Source organism: Cavia porcellus, unplaced genomic scaffold, assembly GCF_034190915.1.
Source record: "Cavia porcellus strain 051 isolate PalLab524CR breed Dunkin Hartley unplaced genomic scaffold, mCavPor4.1 scaffold_3, whole genome shotgun sequence".
NCBI classification, from domain to species: domain Eukaryota; kingdom Metazoa; phylum Chordata; class Mammalia; order Rodentia; family Caviidae; genus Cavia; species Cavia porcellus.
Window position 1 is genome coordinate 29787424 of NW_026947486.1, and position 17355 is coordinate 29804778.

The 17355-nt window shown below is 36.8% G+C and overlaps 1 protein-coding gene across 13 annotated transcripts in view; it reads left to right on the plus strand.

The window, feature by feature from the left end:
• The window catches only part of Ophn1 (oligophrenin 1), a 514511-nt gene that overhangs the window by 179068 nt on the left and 318088 nt on the right, over positions 1-17355 (plus strand). For 10 of the 13 annotated variants that reach the window (XR_010046461.1, XR_010046463.1, XR_010046462.1 and 7 more), the window contains 1 exon segment: positions 1658-1729. The exons of the other annotated variants lie outside the window; for them this stretch is intronic. Coding sequence is in view for 7 of the 10 variants with exons in the window: in NM_001173097.2 (NP_001166568.2) it covers positions 1658-1729 (72 nt within the window). In the remaining 3 variants the exon portion in view is untranslated. 13 annotated transcript variants of the gene reach the window in all.

A 17355-nucleotide genomic window follows, 5' to 3' on the forward strand; every position in this document is an offset into this window, starting at 1 on the left:
GAATGATACCTAGACATGAAATGGAAGGCTCAATGTGCCTAAAGCAAGTGGATAAAATATGTACTAATATTTTAACTTTTCATGCTTTTTTTGGTAGGTTGCAAGGTGCTTATTATGCTGGAAAAATAGGAACTAATCAAGAGTGACTTCCTACTCTGTCTTTGTGTGTGTGTGTGTGTGTGTGTGTGTCAGAGAGAGAGAGAGAGAGAGAGAGAGAGAGAGAGAGAGAGAGAGAAAGCAACACAGAGAGCAACAGAGAGAGAGAGAGAGAAACAAAGAGAGGGAGAGAGAGAGAGAAACAAAGAGAGAGGGAGAGAGAGAGAGAGAGAGAAAGCAACACAGAGAGAGAGCAACAGAGAGAGAGAGAGAAACAAAGAGAGGGAGAGAGAGAGAGAAACAAAGAGAGAGGGAGAGAGAGAGAGAGAGAGAGAGAGAGAGAGAGAGAGAGAGAGAGAGGCTGGAGCTCCAACCTAGACCCTTGCCCATCCAAGGCAGTCACTACAACTGAGCTATACCTCTAAATTCTGCCTTCTGTTTTTGTTATCAAAATGCAACTGTTTCAAAGATAACAAGATATATTATGGTAGCCATTGTTGATATCCTATTATCTTGTTTTGAAGTCCTGTATCATATTCACTGTTTTGTTTTGATTGGCTCTATTCTCTTTTATTTTGTGTGGTTTTATTGTCTTTAAAATTAAAGAAATGCAACTTTTTTACTGTAATTTTATGTCCAATATAACAATATTTGGGAAACTCGTCCCTTATTTCTCCTTTCTTGTAACATAGAAATTAATGAAGTGGGTCATATGAGCCAGCCCTGCACATGCCTTCTCTGAAGTGCTCTATGATAGTGAGGTTGATCCTGAACACTGAGCAAATAAACCTCATATATTGCCTTGGACAGATGTAATTTCCCCATGAGATTTATATAAAGACATTACTGTAGTGTGTATCTTTACCTGTGCACTGAACAAATATGACACTTTGGATTGGATGTTTTTATATTTTGAAAACTTGTCACTGTATGTTTGTAGTACTGGAACAGGCATTTCCCATCAGCTTCTAAGCATGTATAGTGATATAAGATGAAGTCCTAATCCAGTGTTGTCTGGATGCTGTAATACTATGATTTGTGATCTGAAGGGATGCTCTGGTTTTATGCCACTAGATTTGGACTGGAAATGATTTATGCTAATGCTGTTACTGATAACTCACTTGCTCTCTGTAAAATGGCTTGCACTTTTTGGAGTTGCCCTTCTTATACATATTGCCAGTCTCTTTGTTTACCTTGTCTGTTGCTGGACATTGCTTTACGTATTTATTGATTAAAAATACAGGTCAGACTGTTACAGTTGCAGAGAAATGCCTCTAAAATTCGTATTCTCATTTTCTCTCAAAGCATTTAATTTTTAGAGACAAGGTAGAAAAAAAGTAAAAACAAAAACAGGCTAACAATAAGTCGAAAAAACATTTTGGTTTTTGGTATTAGAAATTGAACCTGAGGCTAAGCATATACTGTACTGCTAAACTATAGTGCCAGCCCTAGGTAATATTTTACACCAAGAAAATATTCTAGTAACAAGGAAACTTCTGAACTGGTAACTGAATCTTGTCAACCTAAACGTTGTTTTGTATATATTTTTCTTTTATTCCAGGTCCAAAATGCTAGTGATTTGCTGATTAAACCCTTGGAAAATTTCCGGAAGGAGCAAATAGGTTTCACAAAGGTACATTTTCATTTATATGTATACACACACACACACACACACACACACACGCACGCGCACACACACATATATATGTATATATAATTTTTTAGTAACTATTGGGCTACTGCTCTTCACCTTATAAGGGTATAATGTTTAATATAATGGTTAATTTTATTTTTCATTTTATGGGGCCGCAAGATGTTTAGATAGCTAGTTAAATGTTTCTGGTTGTGTCTGTGAGGTTGTGTTCAGAAGAGGTTAGCATTTGAATTGCTGTACTGAGCGAAGACCTACCCTAACCAATGTTGAGTGTGCATCATCCAAACCATTGAGGGCCTGAATATAACAAAACACATAACCTGAGATATCAGTCTTCTGTTGTCCTTAGTATGCCTTGTTTTTAGGCCTTTATACAGGGATTGGAATACATAACAATGGCTCTTGGGCTTTCAAATTATATCACCAGCATCCATTCTGGGTCTCTAGCTTCTAGATCACAGATCACATGACTCTTGAGCTTCCATTATCATATGAGTCAATGTCTTACAGAAGTTGGTACAAAGAATTAGGAATCTTCTGTAATACATAGGGTCATGTATCACTTAACAAATGGATACATTTTGATTAATTTATCTTTAGGTGATTTTTTCATTGTGTGAGCATTACAGAGACTACTTACACTAGTCTAGATGGTGTAGGCCCGTCACTCAACATGACCCTTGATTCAATAAAGAAATGCAATAAACATGAGACCTAAAAGGCTTCCAGCAGTGTAGCATAGCATACAGTAAACTTTTTTATTAGTAGGAGTACACGGTAAAATAATAGTAAAAAGTAAGTAGATATTTGTTTTTTTTTCTGTTTTTTCTCTTTAAAATAAAGATAAAACAGGACTGTAACCATTAATTATTGTTGTAGTTTACATTGTTTAGTACTAGATACTGTACCTAATTGTATATGCTATACTTTTTCAGTATAACTGGTGGGATAGTAGGTTTGCTTATACTAGCATCAGCACAAAACATGTGTAATGTCTCATGCTATCACATTACTGTGGCTACAGTGTTATGAGGAATTTTTCTGCTCTATTGTAGTTGTCTAAATTATCATTAATGTGGCACATGACTATATCTAAAAATATGAAATCACTGATAAAGCTAGGTAACTGGTAGAGGTTGGAAGAGGTTCTAGAAAAAGCTCACATTGCTGTGAAGAAACTTGTAAATCTGGTGAGGGATCGGAAAGAGAACAGCAGAGCTATAGAGAAAGTTTGCATTTTCATAGAGAATACACAGATAACCATGTTCAGAATTGTGGCAGAAGTATAGGCATTAAAGATGATTTGGATGAGATCTTGAATGGAAATGAGGACAATTGAAAAGAGAATTCATATTATAAAATGATAATGACCTTGGCTGAATTATGTTGGTTTTCTAGCTTATGGAAGGTGAAATTTTTATGCAGTGAAATTTGTTACTTAGCACAGAACATTTCTAAAAAAATATTTAAGGAAGAGTATGGTACCTCTTTTCTGTTTATAAAATAATTCAAGGAGAAAGAAATAATTCTTAAGCAAAAATGAACCAAAATTTAAATAGTTGTAAGGTTCTCAGCCTTCATATTTTAAAGACTGAAAAAGCAGGTTTCTGAAAAGAGCTTATTCAGGTGTGGCTGATGGACCATATGATAAGATTAGTATGGGCACAAATCAAGGCCCTCGTCAGCCATTTTAAAAATCTTTTTAAGACTGTCTTGCTAGGCAGTTCAGGCCAGCCTTGGCCTCACTTTGTAGCCCAGGCTGGTCTTAAATTTACAAGGATCCTCCTGCTTTAGCCTTCCAAGTGCTGAGATTACAGGTATGTGCCCCCATGCCTGGCTATCATCAGCCATCTTAATAGAAGCCTATTTAGTGGTTGATTTATAGTAGCAGAAACATTGCCATTTGAGACTAAAGGAAACAGAAAAATAGATGGATGAGGTCTCTGATCCTATACTATTCTTCAAGAAAAAGAAAGCTTTTCAAATTTGATTCATATCATCATGCATGCCCCTCTTATCACAGACCATGGGAGAGGGCAATTTCAGAGGGTAGGCCAGTGTCATAGGGTAAGGATGCCCCGCACAGTGCTTCAAAGGATGGGCCTTGAAGAGAAACAGTGTGAATAACAAGTTCCTTTTCACCTACATAAAAAAAAGCATCATGAGTGGTGGGGAGGATCAACCTGTGAAGATGGGAAAGTTATTGTGCTTGCTAGGTATCACAGCTTCACAGTTAGAGAGGCAGTTTGCTTCAAGATGAATGTGTCTCAGGCTCAAGCATCAACTACATACAATTTGTATAATATTTAGTTGGCATTTTGGACTCAACTTTTGAATTGATGCTGAAATGAATTAAGACTTTTGGGGTTGTTCGGATGGGATAATTGTATTTTACATGTGAGAAGAGCATAAATTTTGACAGTAAGTGGAATATATGGATTGATTGATTGTGTCTGTCTAAATTCATATTTTCAAAACTTAACCCCCAATGTGATGCTTATTAGGAGGTTAAAAACTCTGGGAGGTGATTGGGTCATGATAATGGAGTCCTTATGAATCACCTTAGTGTTATAAGAAGACTCATGACAGTGAATTTATCCATAAGCCATGCAAGAACATCATGAGCACATGTCCGCCTGGAAAACAGGAATGCCTTCACTAAACGCTAATCTTGTGTGTTGATCTTGGACTGCCAGCCTTCAAAACTGTGAGAAGTAATTTTCTATTGATTAATCCCTAGTCTGTGATATTCTGTTATGGTAGCCCAAACTGAATAAGACAAAAGCAGTTGGTTAGTCTCCATAAAGAAAGACAATTATCAAAAAACATGAGAAAATCTGGAATTGGCTTCTAGGTCTGTAAACAGTTCTGTAACTGTGGATCACATGTGCCTCCTTTCAGCATTGAAGTTGCTTTGTCTGGAAAGTGAGGAGCTAGGTAGTAATACCTATCATTTAGCAAGTACTTGTTATGTGCTAAGTACTTGGCTAGGTGTTCCACATTTATTTCTTCATCCAGCAACTCTAGAAGTTTCTATTGTTTCTATATTTCCCAAACAAGGTGATTGAAGCTGGCACATGAGCAAACATATATAGATAAATAACATGACCAAATATATGTAGCTAGTGACAGTCACCCCAGATTTAGTTTTTGTGTTTTTAAGCTTTAGTTGCCAGATTCTTCTATTAAGCTATGCTCTCTAGATTGGTGCTGTTCATTATGGAAGTCACTACCTATTTAAATAAAGTTAACAGTTCAGTTGCTTAGTCTTGGCAGCCACATTTCAAGTTCTCAGTAGTAACATATGTCTAGTAGCTATTATGTTATACAGCTCAGACGGAGAACGTTTCTGTCATTGTAGAGAGTTCTGCTGCACAGTGCTGTGCCAGATAATATTGAAATTATTTGTCTGATTCTTTAGCGTCTTATAAATGAGTATGAATAATTTTCAGTTTTAGTCTTTTTAGCTGGGTTTAGGCCTATTTTCAGTGTGTTTCAAACATGTAGTGTTACTAGGCCTACATCTAGCCTCTTGATCAAACATCTAGCCATTTTAGGACTAAGAACCTATTATCCTGTTTGTATTATTTGAAATATCATTATAATCAGTTTGGATAAAGAATAAGAAAGTAACAAGTTCTGAAATAAAAGGACAAACTAATGCAGGTACTCCCATTCCCTAATGTGAATCAGCTTGACAGGAGCATTGTTAACAATGACCAGCATTTAAATAATGTGGGCTCTCTAGATAGCCCAGCACTACTGCATTCTATTAGTTTCATATGGAGTCTTATTAGCAATAACAGTTAATTGGCAAAGGATATAATCAAAGGCCAGATCTTAAAAATTACACGTATGATATGCAAATAATTAAACACTTTCTAAATAACATGGGAATTGTTATATAACACTAAATAAAGAGGACAGAAAGTTTGTATATTGAGAAAACCCTCACACCTGACTTGACCCTATTTCTAAAGGAGAGTAGCAGAAGGTAAATAAGGGTGTGTTGTGGTGATTGACTTTTTGTCCTCTGAATGGATTATAATTAATTTGATTATGTATTTCTTAAGGTTCAGGCCTGAGCTGAGGCTTTAAACATTCTCTCTCCTTAATTTTCATGGCAGAACTGTGTGGTAAGATTTTAAATATCTATTGGCCTAATGTAGGAAATGTTACTCAGAAAGGTTACATATTGTATTAGTCTTCTTTCCTAGTTCTTTACGAGTGAGCCTACTGGCATTCCTACAAAGACTGGCTCACTGTGCAACTCATGTCTCCAATAGAATATGTAGAACTATCCGAGTGGTGAAATCTACGGTAGAAGAATGTACACTTAACTAATGACTGGAAAGTACAGTTTCTAGTCTACCTGTATGTGTTACTCATTTATTGAATCTAAGTTCCAAATTCACCCTTCCATACCTGTTCTGTGATAATGAAATGAATTTTGGAGGTGCTGTATCTCCTTTATAATGAGCACAATGTTAAGTTCTCTCAGTTGAGGGTACGCCATAGGAGGAAGAGGCTTTTCTGAACATTTTAGCTGCAGCCTGGTGGTGAGGTGGTAGAGTTCTGACCCAGCCACTCACAGTGCCTTATTTACCTCAAAACTTCTATCTGATCTGCCAGTGTGCTTCTGTAGGCTTGTTAACATGGAAACAATCTCCTTGATGGTCTCCTCCATCCATCCTGTTTCTCAGTATCCCTCTAAACATGACGTGCCTGCTGAATGAAAGGTAAATATAGTCTGCTGCTCCATCTTCTGGACCCTCTACATACTCTGCTTCTACTTTAGGATGTTTGCACTGAGGCAGGCTGACACTTTGAGGATTACCTGCAACCTAGAGTGTTCCTACCCTCTCTGCATATGGATTCCATGGCTGCAGGGTTATTTTCCCCCTACTTGCACTTTGGGAAATTTCCTCTTGCATGAAATTGTAGACCACTAAGCCAAATCAGGAGACTTCACTGCTTCTCAGTAGGTTAAAATTTATCTTTCTCAATGAGATCTGACCTCTGTCCAAATTTTTCTTTTTTGGCTATGTACCCTTAGCCTTAGGGGAACATACAGAATTTCATTCTGTCTTACAGTTACTCTGTTATTATAATTTACACAATTTTTAGTGCTTTCTATATTTGATTGCATTGAGATGGGAACATTCAGCATGAATTCTAGCTTAGCTCCTGGTTTCACTGGCAGTGGTGGATGCTGTGTAAAGTCCTTATATAAACCCCAGAACAACTCTATAAAATAGATGTTATTCTCCACTGGGAGATAAAAATATTAACAGTCAATGAAATATAATACTTAAGGTCACTCATCCAGGCAATAGCAGAGCTTGGATTTGAACTGAGAAAAGAAAGATGGAAGAAAGGAGCAAAATGTCACAGAAAATGCTGGAAACTAATAGGAACATGTTTTGAATAAGCATGTTCTGTTGTTCAAGCAGGATTAACCTCTTTAAGTGGCACAGATGCTACCACCACTGGTTGAAAAAAAATGGGTCCTCAGAAATCTGTGAAAGGGAAACAAACCAAGCATGGAGAACAGGCAAATGAAAGTCAAAGAATATTCTCGAATGTATTCTGTTGTTCAGGGATGGTTTTGCTGGTGAATGCAGGTCACTCAGTTTGCAGGCCAGCAAAATCTGGTGTTTGTTCAACTTGAGCAGTGAGTCTCAGATTCTCTGAATAACCATCATGTCAAAGGGCTGTTTTATAACTTAAGTCATATCATAATGACAACATTTCTCATGAACTGAGTCATTCTATGATGCTTTGGGCATTGGCTTCTGTTATAAAGTAGCTTCTAAGTGACTTTTAGATATTTGGCTTCCCAACAATGGACATATGGCACACATATTCTCATGGATACCATTTGTATGAGAGGTTTTCTCCTTAAGAGGAAACTGTTTGGATGTGCTGCTTCAGTCAGGTTACTTTCCCTTGAAACTTGTATATACTGGATTTTGAAAATAATATTTCTTTCAACATAGAACTCATTTGTTAAAATTATTTATGGACTACTCTTTGTGCTATGGCTTGGTAGAACTCTTTCTTTCTTTTTGGTCTTTTTAAGACAGGTTTTAGCTATGGAGATCTGGCAGTCATCCTGCCTCAGCCTCTCCAGTGCTGAAATTACAGGAATGTGCCACCACACCCAGCCAGAGCTTCCATTTCTAAGTAAATAGGACCTGTCTTTCAACTTCTTTAGGGCAGTTTGGAGATTCATGCAATGAGATGGACATTTAATATTTATATATTTTAGTGTATCTACAGTTTATCTGCCTAATCTCATTTTATCTTCCTTCTCTCTCTTCTCTCCCCTCTCCTATCTCCCCTTTCCCTTCCCTTTCCTTCTCTTCCCTTCCTTTCCCTTCCCTTCCCTACCCTTCCCTTCCCTTCACTTCCCTTCCCTGCCCTGCCCTGCCCTGCCCTGCCCTGCCCTGCCCTGCCCTGCGCTGCCCTGCCCTTCCTTTCCTTTCTCTATCTTTCTTTTTCCCACTTGACTAGGATTGAACCCAGGGTATTCTCACCTGAATTACATCACTGAACCATTTTATTTTTTTGACACAAGAGTAAGTTGCCTATACTATTCTTTTTTAAAAATTTAAAGAAAAAAAGAAAAAAAATCAGAAAAAAGGATAGGAGTAATACAGAATTTTAAAGAAAAATACTAACACTAAAAATTAGTAATTGATAAGTTACATATTGTCCTCTTAGAAATAGTTGTTCAAGTTACAAAATCAAAGCATAAACAGAAGACAAAAAGCTCAAACACTGACAGTAAAAACCATTCTGATGAATGATCTAATGGAAACTTAGGAATATGGTCATGTCTTACACACTTATACGTACAGTTATATCCTTTAGAGCACTATCCTTCCCTTTCATTTTTATAATATCTTATGTATTTTGGATCTTATTAGTCTTTCACTTTTTATTATTTTTTTACACTAGAGATACAATGTGATATTTGCAAATGTGAATCTTATTTATTTTAATTGTGAGGATAGTCTCAAGTTGCCTCTATTTACCTACAAAATCCTTAAAATCATACTTTTTATAGCTGAGTAATATTCCATTATATAAAAATACCGTATCTTTTTCATCCATTCTGCAGTTGATGGACATTTTGTTTGTTTCAAGACTTAGCTATTACAAGTTGTGCTGCTATAAAAATGGGTGCACTTATATCACTGTTGCATGATCTTTTCAATTTTGGGGGAAAAATACCCAGGAGGGAAATAGCTGTAATGAATGGAACTTCTAATCCTAGTTTATTGAGGAATCTCTATATTTTCAAAGTGGCTGCACCAGTCTACACTCCTACCAACAGTGGAGAAGCATTCATTTTTTTCCCCATAGCTTTGTCAAAATTTGCTATCAGTTGATTTCTTGATAGCAGCTGTTCTTTCTGGAGTGAGATGTAATCTCAGTGCTGTTTTAATTTGCATTTCTCAAATGACTGGTGATGGTGAGCATTTCTTCATGTATTTATTTGCCACTTAAATATCATCATCTGTGAAATGTGTGTTCTTCTCAGATGCCCATTTTTGAAAAGGTTTTTGAATTTGAGGGGCATGATGTTTTTTAATTGTTTTTATATTCTGGATAAGTCCTTTGAGGGATTGTTGGCTACAATTTCTTCCTATTCTGAGGATTTTCTTTTTACTTTGTTGGTGTTTTCTTTTGAAGTGCAAAAACTATTTAAGATGAGAGTCCAGTTGTTGATTCTTTGAAATATTTCTTGTGCAGTTTGCATTTTGTTCATAAATTCTCTGCCTACTTCTATGCCTCTAAGTTTTCTACCTATCTGGTCTTCCAATAGATTCAGTGTTTCTTTTTTTTCCTTTTTAAATTTTTTTATTTAAAGACAAAAAAAAGAGATAAAAGAGTAAAAACAAGACAGAATTTCAGAAAAATAAGCAGTAAGAAAATACCAGGTGATAAGTTACATACGTTCATCTTAGAAACAGTTGCTTGAGTTACAAAATTAAAGCATACAAAGTGATAGTCAAACAATGACAATGTAAAAAGTTCTGTTCAGTGATCCAACAAGAACTGAATAATATGGTTATCAGTCCTACACACTTGTTTTTTATCTTAAAGAGGGTAAGATTAAACATAACAAAACAGAATAAAACACTTTATAAGGAAACAATTTAAAGAAACATAGATTTCAAAGCAAATCCACTGGAGATCTTCACTGTCTATCTTATTTTCTCTAGTTTTCTTCCAAATAGTTGTCCCCATCTTCACACACATTGAATATATACTGAACATTATAGAACTAATCAGATCATTACAGGATGATGAAGGCTTTTTGGGTCTTCAAGATCTAATTTTGGGGTAGTCAATGTCTACCATAATGTTTCTCAGTCTCTTCCTAGTAGCTATCTTTATCTTTACATATCCTGAAATTGAACATAAGAGACTAGACTAATATCACTCTGAACAGTGAATAATAGTATTGCTAGATTTCATATCACAATGCTACAGAATTAGCATTGGGTTTCTTAGTGTCTCTTCTTCTTCAGAGCATCTGTTCATTACATCGTGTATTATATAATCTGTTCTCTTAAATAGTTTAGAAATTCTTCCCATGTGTGAATGTCTACATGTATATCTATCCTTTCTATATTATAGGGAAAAACAGATCAAAATAAGATAACAAAATAAATTCCTTGAAAAACATGAAATCACAAAGACATATAGGACTGAAATATTAGGTGATCTACAGTAGTTACTATGCTTTCTCTTGTTATTTTCAATAGAATTGTCCACATCATCAGGCATAATATAATTAAACATAACATTACATAGCTATTTTATTTAAAAACACAACTTTGAAGATACTATAGGACTAGAAAGCAGTTAATAATCAAAACCAGAATGGATATCTTTTACATCTTGTCATCTTCAGAGTAGTTGTCTCCACTCCCAGACTTGATACTATCAAAGATACCAAATTCGAATGAAATCAGTCAAGTATAAACAGCGGTCTAACAAACCAGCTTCAAATAAGATCAGTCATAGTAAGACAATGTAAATAATAAAGGATTTCAGTTTAAGTTAATAGGAAATTAAGGATAGTTACTATGGTATAACTTGCTATTTTTGGATTAGCTGTCTGTGCCCTCAAATCTAATATGGGTAGACAGACCAGAGCAAAATATAATCAAACTAAACAGAGTGATAAGACCACTGTGACTTTTAAATCCTGATACACTATTAACAATGTCCTCTGCCTTCCTTTTTTAGACAATTCTTCCCTTTTCCCTTTCTCAGGGAGCTTTGTATATTGGGGTTCCACTAGCTCTTTTAGTTTTTAGATTAGGGGGCAAAGCTGTTATCTATCTCAGTGTTGCTAAACCTTTGTACCCCTGAGTTTGATCTTGATCTGTACTCTTTTACTTACTAAAGTCACAAGGTTTTCCTTCCTTCCAGCTGTATAGTTCTACACTGTCCAAAAGTGTCATAGCTTTCTAGTCTGTCTGCGGCTGCTGAATGCATTGTCCCTATTTCTCTCTGGTTTTCTGTCACATATAGTATTTTTTTTCTCATCTTTGACTCTCAGTTTATTAACCCTCTTTCAAGGTAAGTGTATCTTGTATTCAGACCATCTCGATGGATCCTGCCTCCTAACCTACTCTGCCTGTATTTCTTTTTTTTTTTTTAGTATATCAGGGCTCTCTATATTAAAGACTATAGCTTACCGTCTCTGCCTCATTTTTGCTATTTTATTCTTCTGTCATTATTTGTCCACTTTATTTCTTCATTCCATTGTCTGCCCCATTTACTGAGGTATCTCTGTCACTGTTGCTGGAATCCTGGTTTTTTTTCCTCTCTCTATCTGGAATCTCCTTCAGTATTTTTTGTAAGGTTGGTTGGTGGCCATGAACTCTCCCATTTCCTCCTTGTCTTGGAAATATCTTCTTTCTCCATTAATTTTGAGGGAGAGTTTTGCCAGATAGATCAGTCTTGGAGGTTATTTTCTTTCAGGGCTTGGACTATTTCCCCCCAGCCGCTTCTCGATTTGAGAGTTTGTGTTGTTAAGTCTGTTGTTATTTTTCTAATTTTTCCATTGTAGGTAATCTGCTTCTTTCTCTGGCTGCTTTTAATATTCTATTCTTGTGGTGGATTTCTGGAATCTTGATTATTATATGTCTGGGTGTAGATATATTTTGGTTGTAGGTGGCTGGGTTCCCGTATGCCTCTTTTATCTGGATATCATTTTTTTTCCTATGCTTTGGAAAATTTTCCTTAATTATATCTGTTAATATTCTTTGTAGTTCATTTGTAGTTACTCCTGCTTCTTCGCTCACGTTTTTTTTATTCTTAAATTATAAATCCTTTTGTCATCTTCTAGCCTTTGTACTGTTTCTTTCTGGTTCCTTGTTATTTTTAGGAGATCTTTTCTTTCATGATCACACACCATAAATTTCTCTTCAAGATATCTTGTCTCACTTGGATCAGAAGTACAGTTTTAATTTCATCTATGAAGTCATGAAGGTATTTCTTTATGTCCGCTGAAGCTGTATCTAATATTACATGCTTACTGCACTGTTTCTCTTCTTTAATCTCTCCTGGGCTTATTTTTTCCAGGGTTCATGGCTAGAGGTTTTTTTCTATTTCTATCTCTTGTCATGTTTCTGGTTTCTTTCAGAGAGGTGTGTCTGGGGGATCTCTCTCCCTCTCTGTTTTGCTTAGGGTCATTTCAAAGCATGATGACTGGGGTTTTGCTGCCCTCTCCAATTTCCTGTTACCTGAGGTATCTTAAACTCCATCCCAGGGGGTTGGGATGGTGCAGAGACACTCATCCCCGGCCACCCAGTCCATAGTTCAGGGTGCAGGCAGGCAGGCCTAATTCCCCGTAGCCTGTCAATCATGGTAGGAAACTGGAAATTTCTATTTCTGTATTTTTGATTATTGTCTGAAGAGGTGTTTTCAGAAGCAGCTTCTCTGGGCTCCCTTCACGGTGGGGCCCTGTGGGGCTCTGGTCATGCAGGCCTGGTGGTGGCGAAGACACACTTACCTTCCCGGGGATCTCAGGGGCCAGTCCGGCAGCGGGGACTTGCTCATCCTGGGCAGTGTGCTTGGGTCTTCGTGCTAGTCGTGAGTGCATAGGTGGCGATTCATCCCAGTAGGTCTTGTTCCATGTCTGTGACACTGCAACGTGCTCTTCTCCTTGTGCCCTCCAGAACAGGGCCTGGATCCTGGGAGGTGGAAGAGGCAGTAGAAGCAGCAGTGGTGACTCCGTGGGTTCCGGTCATGCAGGCCTGGTGGTGACGAAGACACACTCGCCTGCCTGGGGAACTCATGGGTGCTCCAGTTGAGGGGGCCTGCACAACGCTGGTTCCATGGGCTCAGGGCCTTGCGCCAGAGGCAAGTGCGAAGGTAGTAATGTATTCCAGCAGGTCCGGTCCGCACCCGCGGTGCTGCAGCACGTCCTGTTTCTCAGGCTTTCCTGGACATGGCCCGGGTCTGGGGAGGCAGTGGAGGTGGTGGTGGGGGTGGCAGTGGCGGTGGCAGTGGTGGTGGCTGGGACAGGGGCAGCCGGTGGGCACTAAGTTGTTTTATTCCCCCAACCTCTGGTGGGCTCCTGGCGAGAGAGTTGGATATGCGGCTGGAGGCGGTGGCGTGGGGATGGCCTGTCTCGCCGGAGGCCCTGAGGTGCTCAGGGTTGCATGGTAGTGCATCCGGCCAGGAGTGTATGTTTGATTCGTTTTTCTCACCTTAGTTTCTTCTTGGGATGAGAGAATTCCTCTCCCTCTGTTTGGGACTCTCCATGTTGTATTATGGTGAGTTCTAAGTTGACTATCTCATGGAGCCTCTGTAGCCAGCTTTTATCTATCTGACATTTTAGCTCCGCCCAGATTTAGTGTTTCTGCTTTAATCTTTATATCTTTGATCCATTTTGACTTTAGTGCATGGTGATAGGCATGGGTCTAGTTTCAGTATTCAGCATGTGGAAAGCCAATTGTTTCAATATCATTTATTAAAGAGGCTATCCTTTTTTTAGTGAACAAGTTCAGGCCCATTGTCAAACATAAGGTGGCTGAGTGTCTTTGTAGTTCTGTTTGCACCTTCTAATCTGTTTCATTGATCCTCAGGTCTATTTATTTGGCAATACTATGCTGATTTTATAACTGTGGCTTTGTAGTGTAATTTCAAGTGAGGAATTGCAATGCCTCCTGTCTTGCTTTTCTTGCCCATAATTGTCTTTGCTATTCTAGGTTTCTTCTTTTTCCAAATGAATTTTAGGTGTGTTTTCTCTAGATCTGTAAGGTATGTTAATGGTATTTTGATTAGGACTGCATTGAATCTGTATAAGAGTTTTGAAAGTGTGGCCATTTTCACAATGTTGTTTCTTGCTAAGCAGGAACAAGGAATATCCTTCCATTTTCCAATTTTCTCTTCAATTTCCTTTTTTAGTGTAGTATAATTTTCAGCATATAGGTATTTTATATTCTCAGTTAGGTTGATTTCTAAGTATTTTATTTATTTAGATACTGTTTTAAAAGGTGATATTTCTATAATTTCTCTCTCAGTGAGTTTTATGTTTGTGTACAAGAATGTTATTGATTTTTAATTGTTGACTTTGTATCTGGTTATGCTGCAGAATCTGTTTATTACCTCTGGTAGTCTTTTAATGGAGGTTTTTTAGTCTTCCATACAAAATATCATGTCATCTGTAAATAGTGATAATTTAACGTCTTCCTTTCCTATCCTTATTGCTTTTATTTCTCTATCTTGTCTCATTGCTCTGTATAATATTTCAAGAACTATATTGAGTAGGAGTGGTGATAGTGTGTATCCTTGTCTTGTTTCTGATTTTAGAGTGAAGGCTTTCAGTTTTTGTATATTTAGTATCATATTGGCTGTTGGTTTGTCATCGATGGTCTTTATGAGACTGAGCTACATACCGTCTTATTCCATGTTTCTGTAGTACAATTCTATTCTGAGTAGAGTGTTTATCGTGAACAAATGTTAGGCTTTATAAAAATCCTTTTCTGCATGTAATGAGATGATCATGTGATCTTTGTTTTTGTCTGTGTTGATGTGGTGTATTACATTTATTGATTTGTGTATGTTAACCCATCCCTGCATTCCTGGAATAAATCTCAGTTGGTCGTGGTGTATAGTCTTCTTGATGATTTGCTGCATTCTATTTGCCAATATTTTATTTAGAATCTTTGGGTGAATATTATTTAGTGAGATTGGCCTATAGTTTTCCTTTTTGCCTGGGTCTTTCTCTTGTTTTGGTATTAGAGTGACACTTGCCTCCAGGAATGAATTAGGGAGGATTGCTTCTTTTTTCATTTCATTGAAGAGTATAAGGTGTATGAGCATCAAATCTTGTCTAAATTTCTTACAGAATTTGGCTGTGAGTCCATCAGAACCTGGGATTTTCACTATCATTAGTTTTTAATCACGTTTTGAATTTCAGTAGGTAATATTTGTTTATTCAAAATTGTTATATCTTCTTGGTTGAGCTTTGGTAGTTCATATGTTTATTTAAATCTATCCATTTCAGTGTGTTTTCCACTCTGTGTGAGTAGAGATTTTCACAGTAGGTGTTCATGATCTTTTGAATTTCCATGGAATCCATACTAATTTACTTCTTTTCCATCATTGCATGGATTTGAGTTTGTTCTTTCTTTTTCTTGATAAGGTTGGCTTGAGGTTTATCAATTTTGTTTATTCTCTCAAAAAACTAGCTCTTTGCTTAATTCTTTGTATTTTTTTTTAGTTTCAATTACATTAATTTCTGCTCTGATCTATATAATTTCCTCTCTTCTATGAGGCTTGGGCTTGACTTGCTCTTCCTTTTCTAGAAGATTGAGATGCAGCATTAGGTCGGTTTTTTTGTGCTTGTTCTTCTTAATTTTTTATTTTGAAGTGAATAAAACAAAAGAGAACAAAACAAAGAAAATCAGAACAGAACAATGCAAGCAACACAGCATTTCACAATAAGACAACTGGAAATCAACAGTAGCTATCATAATGTTTCTTGTCTTTGAAATAGTTGAGCATACCTTCAAAGACAATAATATCAAGGGACCTAGTATAGCAAAGGCAATTCTAAGCATCAAAGGCAAGTCAGGAAGCATCACAGTCCCTGACTTGAAGTTATACTACAAAGCAACTATAATAAAATCAACATGGTACTGGAATAAAACATATCTGAAGAATGGAATGGATTAAAAGATACAACCACAACTACCAATGTATTCAACCATCTTATCTTTGATAAATGGCCCAAACATGTTCACTAGAAAAATGACAGTCTCTTTAATAAATAGTCCTGGAAAAACTGGCTCTCCTCATGCTGAAAACTGAAACTAGACCCATGCCTATCACCACATACTAAACCAAAATCTAATTGGATCAAAGATATGAATATTAAAACAGAAACACTAAATTTAGAGGACAAATTAGGTAAAAATCTTGAAGACATAGGGGTAGGTAGAGAATTCATGAACAGGAATCAAACTGCACAGGAAATACATTCCAGAATCAATAGCTGGGATCATGTCTCATTTAAAAGTTTCTGCATGTCAAGGATATCTTCAGTATAGTGAAAAGAAAACCCACAAACTGGGAAAAAAATCTTAGTGAACTCTCCCTCAGACAAAAGACTTCTTTCTAAAACATATAAAGAATTAAAAAATAATCAGACCCTCAAAATTCAAAGACCCAATCCAAAAATGGGCATCTGAGATGAATACGCAGTTCTGAGGTGAAGAAATACAAATGACAAATAAATACATGAAAAAATCTTCATCATCATTGGTCATTAGAGAAATCCAAAGTAATACAATACTGAGATTCCATCTCACTCCAGAAAGAATGGACAGGATCAAGAAAACTACCAACAACAAATGCTGGAGAGGCTATGGGGAAAAACAACACTCCTGCACTGTTGGTGGAAGTGTAAGGCTGGTGCAACCACTGTGAAGATCAGTCTGGACACTCCTCAAAAAGCTGGGATTGGAAGTCCCATTCGATCCAGCTATTCCACTTTTAGGCATATTCCCAGAAGAACTGAAAACATCATACCACAGTGATATATGTGCACCCACGTTTATTGCAGCACAATTTGTAATAGTCAGATCTTGGAAACAACCTAAGTGACGAGCATCTCTGGAATGGATAAAAAAGTTTTGGTATTTTTATACAATGGAGTAGTACTCAGCTATAAAGAGTGATCAAATGGAAATATTTATAAATAAATGGACACAACTTGAGAACATACTCATAAGTGTAGTAAATCAAACTCACTATTCGGTATGAATACCAAATAGTTTCCCTAGTATAAGAAATGGTAAGTATACGTAATAGTTTATGATAATCATGATTCCCCATTACATTGCTTTGAAGCCTTACAATGTTTGCATTCATTACTGGAATGGTTTTACCCTGGTTTGTTTGATTTTATTATCTTTGATAATATGAGCAGGTATTTTGAAGAAAATAAGACATTAGTTTAGCCAGTGCTGATTTAATTTCATCTTACTCTGAAGTCCTATTATGCTTTTGTTCTTCTGTTTCCTTTGGTTCTATCATGTTATATCTTATTATGTGTGATAGTATAA